The sequence below is a fragment of the Linepithema humile genome, chromosome 3, assembly GCF_040581485.1.
Source record: "Linepithema humile isolate Giens D197 chromosome 3, Lhum_UNIL_v1.0, whole genome shotgun sequence".
Classification (NCBI taxonomy): Eukaryota; Metazoa; Arthropoda; class Insecta; order Hymenoptera; family Formicidae; genus Linepithema; species Linepithema humile.
In genome coordinates, this window is record NC_090130.1 from 11716951 (window position 1) to 11726631 (window position 9681).

The following is a 9681-nucleotide window of genomic DNA, read 5'->3' on the forward strand; positions in this document are numbered from 1 at the left end:
TTTTTTATTATTTATTTTATATTTTTATTTTTTTTAAGCAGTAATTTTTTATTGAGTTAATTTTTGTTTTTATTTTTTTTTTTAAGCAATAATTTTTTATTGAGTTAATTTTTGTTTTTATTTTTTTTTTAAGCAATAATTTTTTATTGAGTTAATTTTTGTTTTTGTATTTAATTTTTTTTTACAAATATAATTATTTTTGTGCTAGATAAATTTTGCAGCAGTCGGGAGTCTTTTTTCTTATAAAAATATTTTTTAAATATTTATTTTAAACTTTTAAAAGTATATTTAAAAAAAAATGTGTTTATTCTACAGCTGAAAATACGTCGGTCGATCGTAATCGTTCTAATTCTGCTAAAGCATTTTCATCACATGGATGCTGGAATAATCTTTTCTGTTCTATTTCACAAATCGCTAATCCCTCTAAAGATTTGACACGACTAACAAGGAAAGGGACCCAAGTGTCCCCCTCCGATTTTGACGAGCTTTAAATATGTTGTAAAGTAGCTCAAAATAAGAGACACGTATTTTTTTTTATGTGCTTTCTCGCACGTTTAGGGTTGAAACAACCCGTACAAGCTAAAACGGTTTTTTTGGTTTTGACTGAATATCGTCAAAACTGTAAGAGATATCAAAAAATGTTTCGAATAAAAGTTGCATGGTCTTTTATGAGCTTTATAACCGCGAAGCTCAAATTTTAAAAAATTTTATATTTTTTAATTTACCCTCACCCCTTCTTATTATTTTTACGAATTTCAAAATTTTTGTTATGACAAAAGTTGTAGCATTTTTTACGCTGAATACAACCATATATGATTTTATTATGTTTCAAAATCGCATCTTTCGGAAATGAGTTGTCAATGTCGCACTATATGCGTCGCGCTGCGATATATGCATATATATGCATAACGCATCGTTTGTGCCGCTTGTGTAATCGATGTTTGTCGCGCATGTGTAATTGATAAGATGAATAAAATTAGAAATAAAGATTAGCATGTTATGAAGTATTCGGAAAAATGTTCTGATCAAAGAACAAAGTTCATTAAAGTTGTTGGCAAGGCATCTCCTCTATATTACACTTTTATAGTTATACTAGAACAATACAAGCGCGCGCTGCGCCCGTGCACTTATTATAATAATTTAATAATTATGAAATCTAAATATTTTAATAAAATTTTTAAAATTTTAAATAACCGTCAAAATAATCTTTGCTCTTAAACTATCAAACTGTCAGAATAATCGAGATAACCAATCAGCGTCACGGATAAGCGTCAACAATACTTTCGATACATTCGAGTATCGATCTTTCATGCCTTTTTTTAAGAGTGGATTATATCGAAAGAGAAATAAATAAATAAAAATATTACAATTAAAATGCAATTTATTGTTTTTCAATGGTAATGCAAAAAATTCCAATTAATTTCAGGTTTTTCTATTAATCAATACTAGAAACATTTGTTTGTTTATTATTTTATTTCTTTTATAATATTATATGTCGAAACAATTACAACTTTGCCTTCAACAATAACATACTACATATATTGAATATAATACATATATTAACATATGTTAAAAACAGATGAATTTATGGAACAAACGTATCACAAAGGTGATGTTCGTGAAAAAAGTGATTTATACAAAGTGACTTTTTGCACCATGCGCAAGTAATTATTGCAGGTGCGCCACAAATATTGCATGTTGGTTTTGACTGTTTATGAAAACAAAATTCCACTGGTGTTTCGAATTTTTCGGACTTATTTATTACGTATCTACTTTTATACCATGCGTATTTCAATAAATTTCTGAATCTTGGCGATGAAAATTGATTATGAGTCAATGACTGTAATTTTAAAATGGTGTTTCTTGCATGCAGATTGACTTCCAGACCTAAAAGCATTACAGTATCAGAAAAGTGTCTAATAAAATTCTTCCACAAACGAAAACCATATACATCCAATGGTTGTATTTTTCCTGTTGTTCCAGCTGGTATAGTCAACAAAATAATCTATCTTCTGTAGATTCTGGTTTAGATTCTTGAATAATATTTGGACAATGACCAAAATTTAGTCCATGAATCTAGTAGTAAAACAGATTTTGGACCTACATTTGGAAAAAATACGTCTTGCAACCAAATTTTAAAATGATGCGCTGTTAATTTTCCGGATTTCGAAGTTGTAACAAAAATATTAGGTGCCTTAAACATTGTTTCTTGCACTCTGGGACCAAATGTTCCACTAACTTCTTTCAGTACAATAAAAAGAGGCGATAATAATCTACCATCGGCTGAAACAGTAGGTTGTATAGTATAGCTATGCGTAGTTGCCGATACGGATTGTACTGCAGATTCAATCTTTTTTGTTCCTTTATATGCCAATGTACGACCGGCATGAAGTTCTAATTGGAATCCGTTTTGATCACTGTTGTAAATATTTTCAACTCCATATTCTATTATTTGATTTTTAACGTTTTCAATAAATGTGTTACATTTTTCTTCAAAATCGACGTTAGACATTATAGATGTTTTTCTTATAAATTTTGTTATTTTACGAGATACAATATTATGTATTATTTTAAATTTTCGTATCCATCGCGATAAAGCTGTAAATTCTGGTACATTTAAATTTTCCTGTGCCCGAATAGCCCATCGAGCTAAATCAGCGTCGTGAACAATAATTCTATTTTCAAGAGCTGTATGAAAATTATTTAATGTATATTCCGAAATTTGTTTTAATTTTTCGAATCTACTGCCACCTTGATTCACTTGAATTTCCCATCGTCGTAATTGACGTAATGAATATACTTTCCGAAATCTTTGTTTTACTCCTTCTAATGTTCTTGGCCTTGTTGTACTGCTTTTCCAAAATTCGACTGCATTTTTTTTATATTCATACGGAATACGTCCATCTGTAGTACATATAACTTTAGGATTTGCGTCCATAGCTCACCTTCTTCCTCTTTATCTCCTAGTTCGAATTGCTCTGCTGTTGGAATATCGTTATCGTTTTCATAATCTAAAGATTCTTCTACTTCCATTTTGTATCTCTCATCGCGCATTTCTTTCAGCATAGATTCTATTTTATGTGCCATTTCTCGTTCTTCAGATGTTATCGGACTTGTTGATAGATTAAGGGCCGAAAAAGTTACGTATACTAACATTATTACGTTAAATGGATTTAATTGAACCATTCTGAAAATAATAACAATTAAATATTTCTCCTTATTTGTGTACAAAAAAATAATATCTACTTTATAGTGAATTTGCTGTTCTTTTTTTGATGCTGTTTTGTATATTGTTTTTTCGTAATCACTAACAAGCGCACAACTTTAAAGCGTAATATGCACTGACGGGATATGACAACACGCTGCGCTATAAATGCACTCGAAATGCGACTATAAAAGTGTAAAATAGAGGGGATGTTTTGGCAACAACTTTAGTGAACTTTGTTCTTTGATCAGAACATTTTTCCGAATGTTTCATAACATGCTAATCTTTATTTCTAATTTTATTTGTCTTATCAATTACACATGCACGACAAACATCAATTACACAAGCGGCACAAACGATGCGTTATGCATATATATGCATATATCGCAGCGCGACGCATATAGTGCGACATTGACAGCTCATTTCTGAAAGATGCGATTTTGAAATATAATAAAATCATATATGGTTGTATTCAGCGTAAAAAATGCTACAACTTTTGTAATAACAAAAATTTTGAAATTTGTAAAAATAATAAGAAGGGGTGAGGGTAAATTAAAAAATATAAAATTTTTTAAAAATCGAGCTATGCGGTTATAAAGCTCATAAAAGACCATGCAACTTTTCTTCGAAACATTTTTTGATATCTCTTACAGTTTTGACGATATTCAGTCAAAACCAAAAAAACCGTTTTAGCTTGTAGGAGTTGTTTCAACCCTAAACGTGCGAGAAAGCACATAAAAAAAAATACGTGTCTCTTATTTTGAGCTACTTTACAACATATTTAAAGCTCGTCAAAATCGGAGGGGGACACTTGGGTCCCTTTCCTTGTAAGTGCTACATATGCCTGGCCTTTAGCAAATATTTTTTTGCCTAAATATATTACAGCTCTTTCAACTGTTGTACCTTGCAATTTATGAACTGTGACTGCCCAACTTAAAATAACTGGAAGCATTGTTCTTTCTACGTTTCCATATCCTTTATTACCTTGATAAACAACACTAATTGGGGAAATACCAACCCAATCGTTAGATTCCTTTAAACTGTTTCCTATTGTAGGATCATCAAACTGAATAAATATTTTTTTAGGTAATTCGCCCTCTTCCAATTGATCTCTTCGTAAAGCCGGCCATTGAAATCCACGTACGATACCCATGCTGCCATTAACTAAACCTTCACTAACATTTAAATTAGATCGCAACATTACACGAGAATCTATTGCGAGTTTCATTGTATGTAATAAACCACCCGTATTATTAGGATCAATAGGAATTGCTGCTGCAGGAGGCCTTTGACCATAAGTTGCAGGCTCTCTTGATTCATCTCGAGCGTTTATAACATATGTTTTTTGTGTCTTTGCTAGTTCTTCGATCATTTTATTATTATAACTGTTAACTAACTTTCTAGTAGGAAATATACGAATAGCTTCACCATCGGCAAATTCATTGATTAAAGGAACGTATGTTTTGTTTAGTAACATTTCATATTGTATTATATTCAGTTGCCCAACTCGCAAATTATTTAACAAATCAATAAATTCTACATCATTTTGTTGACGCATATTAGTCTTTAATTCACATAAACCAAAATATCGCCATAAATGTGGCTCTCCTTGAAAGCATGCAGATTGTTTAAAACACCAATTTCCTTTTACAGGTGGTAATTGCATAATATCTCCAAACAATAATATATTAACACCACCAAATAATTCATTATTATTTTTAAATTCCTGAAGACGAAGATGAACTGCTCTTAATATTTCATATGAAACCATTGATATTTCGTCAATAATCAACCATTTAATATAGCGCCATTTACGTCTGGCATCTTCAAGACGCTGCCCTGTTAACTGTCTGTATACTGTAGGTTTTCCTTTTTCTACTGCCAAAAAGAATGCACAGTGTAAAGTACGTCCATTAATTAATCTAGCTGCGACACCAGTAAGAGCAGTCACTTCGACGAACGTCGGTTTAAATAAACGATCTATAGTAGGGACATAACATCGTTTAATCTGTTGTACTATCATTTTTAAAAGAAACGTTTTCCCACATCCTGCTCCTCCTGTAATAAACAATCGTAAAACTTCAATAACTTGGCCTTGAAGTTCTTGTTTAATATGATTAGTAATTGTATTGAATAAATGAGATTGTTCTATATTCATACTTCTAACATTTTTTTCAAATTCTTCAACAGATATAACATGATCTATTTCATTGAAATCATCATGCAAATCAAAATCAATATTATCATCATATTCTTCTACTATACAACGTGCGCGATCTTCGTTTCTTACTGTGGAATGTGCATTAACTTCATCATTATCAAATGCAACAATTTGGGCTATAACTTCTTGTAATTCCCGTTCTACAAATTGAAACTGCTCAATATTCTGTTCTCTACGTAAAGGTCGTAATAAATGACGCTTTGCATTAAATGCTTGTTCTGCTGATTCATATTCTTCAAGTAATTCTTCCTCCTTTCTGAAAGGAACATGGGCTACTAAATAACTATAGAAATATGCTTCTCGATTAGCAGTTTGAACAAAATATCGCGTTCTTAAAACTGCATGCCGTGTACGTTTTTTCATTTTTGTACCATCTTGCAAACGAATGTATTTAGTTGGAATGACGACATTATTTTCACCATAAACTTCAATATCTCCATCTTCTTCATAATTATCAAATCGTGATACACATTCATATGTGATAGCAAATTCAGCTAAACTGAGATCACTTAAATTCTCCGGACGTAAACAGTAACGATCAAATATATTTGCGTATATATCATTCATATAACCATCACAACGTAACATACGATAACGTTCTCTTGGAAAGCAAGTGTTTAGAAAAACAACTTTTCGCGAACTATCACGTAATTTTAAATGACATAAACGGAATGCGCATTCACAAGCAGATACTTGTCTATGTCGAAGTATAGTCATTGATACAGCAAATAATTGTTTTCTTATGTCCCCACCGTATCTCTGCACTCTACTAATTGCATCTTTAATAGCTTGATCTACATCTTGAGGTTCGTGTTTAGCTGCATATTTAGCTATATAATACGCTATACCTGTAACATTCCCACAAGGTTGTAAGTCCATGTTACCACTCCATAATTTAATAATTACAGGATTGTAATTGTTAACATAAATATCTGAAGAATTACGTTTTAAAATACAAAAACGTCCATTATGACGGATAGCTTCATCTGGTCCTAGCAACTTAGTTTTATCACTAATTAATCTAGGAAATCCAAATCGACATTGACTATGTTGTCTATCTTTGTAACATGTAGTAGTATGTTTATGTACTTGAACGCGTGCTATAAGTGAATCTAATGCCTCATCTCCTGTATGAGATGTACAAGATACAACTTTATCAATAAGAGCAATACCATCTGGAGTTTCAAATGGCGGGATTCCTTCATTCCAGCATAACATATGTAAATGTGGACTACCTCTATTTTGAAATTCTATTCTCCACCAAAAATCTATTAATTTCCCACCTAATAAAGTGTTGTCATTCTGTAATACACGCATAATAGCATGGACACGAACCATAAAATGTCGAGATAATGCTACCGGATGTTCAACAACTAAACGTTGTTTTTGATCGAATGAAAGATCATCTACATTCTCTTCTTTTCTTCCTGCTGCAATTAAACATGCTTGCAATATATCTTTCCAATTTAAATCATTGCAACTTAATGTTAAAAACCATTGTGGGGGGCCTAAATTACGCACCATAGCAATTAAACCACTACATACGGTTTGCCAGTAAGCATTAGAACCACGTAAAGCTCTCATATTGATATGCAAATTTTGTACAAGACCTTCTGGTATATTATTGCCTTGTCTTAGTCTAAGACATACACCAACATTTTGTCGAGCTCGATAATATTCCATAACGGATAAAGAATAAAAAAAATAAATAATCATTCCGCTGAAATCTAGAATCCTGACACATAATGCGTGCTTGAAAATAATCTAATGGCGTTATAGAATATGGCCGTGATGGCTCGTGAAGTCCATTTCGTCCTTTTGGAAAGAGGAAAAACCAAGCTAACTCTTCAGCTCGAAGTTCAGTATACATTTGTATGGGTTCTGTAGTCTTCCGTCGTAATGTATAATATGGAGCATTTTGCACTTCAGCGTTTTCAATAACAGATTCAACATCGGGTATAACTTCATTAATGGGTCGTAAAACTGAGGATGTTATAATACAATTATCATTATTCCTATTTTCAATATTTTGATCAAATTGTGCAATGTTCTTGTTATCAATATTTTGATCAAATTGTGCAATGTTCTCGTTACATTCATGAATGGGAATATTTAAACGAGTAGTTTGTGTTTGATTGTGTTCATTAGAATGTATACAAGGACAAACAAAAGTTATAGTATATTGATTACCGAAAGTATTATTTGAAGATTTTGGTATAGTATTTTTCAACATATTATACATTGATAATATTGTTGGAAAACGAATCAGACATGCTGTACCATTTTGTGCTGGTCTACCTTTTGGTCCTCTTGAATGCGAATCAAATATCCAAAAAGTATTATCGAATTGAAATATAGCAACGGAAATTCCATTGGCAGTTAATATTCCATAAATTTGATCTTGAAAGAAAATACTTAAAGCATTTCTCAAATTTGGAAATCCTTCAGCGCTATTATCATTATATAAATGTCCTGATATGTTTTCATTATTAGTGATTAAGAGAGTAATAATATTCCCAAAAATTTCAATATCTCTATCTAGTTCATCAACTGATAAAAACTCTCTGTCAATTTCAGCAAAATGAGGCTCATTGCGCTTTAATAGACTTTTTAAATATAACGCATCTCCTATCAATAAAATATTATCAATAAGATTTCTTGTCCAAGTCGAAGGACAAAGTAATAACACATAGCTATTGCAACTACTGCATTCGCCATACATTGTTTTCCTCTTGTTAAATCAGAAAATATCTCGTAACCTTGATGCATAGAATCTCTGATAATTGCTCTGTCCCCAGATATTTCTATTAAATCTATCTTGCTTACTTCTTGAGTTTCTATAGCAAAATTATTTATATTCCCATAGTTAATTATATCATTATCTTGTGCTACAATTACTTGACATATTTGTGAAATGTCAAAATTTGTAGCGTCAAGATTAATATTAACGTTTTGATATAAAGGATTATTTTGAATTAACCACGATAAAGCAGCTGATAAATTCTGCACGTTTACTTGAAATTGTCGGCATTGTTCAATATTTTCAAGTTGTTCACATACAATAATCATGCCTGTTTCTGCAACTGGTAATGGTAATTGTTCTGAGATTTCTTCAACATCACGTGCGAATAAAACAGCTTGCCCTCGAAAACCTGATTGACCAAATCGTCCACCTAATTTAATAATTTTTATAAATGGAACGATTCTTGATAAAAGTCTTTGCTCCATATCACTTAAATTTCTTATAACGTCCGGAATGTCATCTAAAAACATAGCATTCCAATATGCTTGTGTCGGAACTTTTTCTTTTTTTATCAAATTGGCACAACGAAAACATGTAATTATATCGTTTAATTTATTTAATTCTTTAGGCAAAATATTCACATAATTGTAGCAGACATTGTCGTAGTACATATTTGTTTCTTATAATATAATTTCCTACAAATATCACAGGCGATATCTGCAAAAGACCATATAGTTGAATGAAATTGTAATAATAATTTTTCTCTGTGTGTATCAATAATGGTTTGTTGTATTAACGGAGTTTCCTGATTAACCTGATTTTGTAAAATTTGAGGATTAGATGAGGGTACATTAACAATAATTATACGTTGCGAAATTAGTTCATTACTTATTATTGTACATATTCTTTTTTGCCTTTTTTTATGTGATTGCTTTTTCGCTTTCGTTTGTAAAATTTGCTTATTATTAGCTATTAAAGAACATGTTGTTGCTTTTCGCGTTCTATATAGCAATTGATTTTTCGCTGCTTTACTTTTGCGTCCAATATTTTTTTTCTTCGTTCTTCGTGATACCTGAAGAAGAATTAATATATGTAATATTTATATTACAATTTCATATTAATAATAACTAGATATAAATAAACAATTTTTTATATATACATATAATGGGTATAAACTATAAACTATAAATAATAAAACACACAAAAAAATATTAGTAAATAAATTATATAAATATATTCTTGAATTTATTGATGCCTCTTCAATTGATGTCTGATGTCTTATTAAACTGATTATCACCTTTTTCTTGATTTTTTATTCTTAATTTAAATCCATTGATGTTCGTTTAACTAGTGATGGTTTAAGATTTTTTCTTTTTCAAGGTAATTTCTTTCTTTTTTTTCTGGATAATAATAAGGCGCATTATTGCTGCCAGTATGCACATTATATAAGTGCGGCGCAATCATGCTGCCAGTATTGTATATGTATAGCACAATCGTTCCTTTCTTCAATAC

At 30.9% G+C, this 9681-nt stretch overlaps 1 protein-coding gene across 1 annotated transcript; it reads right to left on the reverse strand.

The window, feature by feature from the left end:
* LOC136998328 (uncharacterized) lies at positions 1-4433 on the reverse strand. Its single transcript, XM_067350858.1, has 2 exons — positions 3247-4433; positions 1-3187 (listed from the first exon to the last, which is right to left on the reverse strand). The coding sequence occupies exon 2, from the start codon at positions 2936-2938 to the stop codon at positions 2027-2029; it is 912 nt and encodes a 303-aa protein (XP_067206959.1). The 5' UTR covers positions 2939-3187; positions 3247-4433; the 3' UTR covers positions 1-2026.
* Between the last annotated feature and the right edge of the window lie 5248 nt (positions 4434-9681).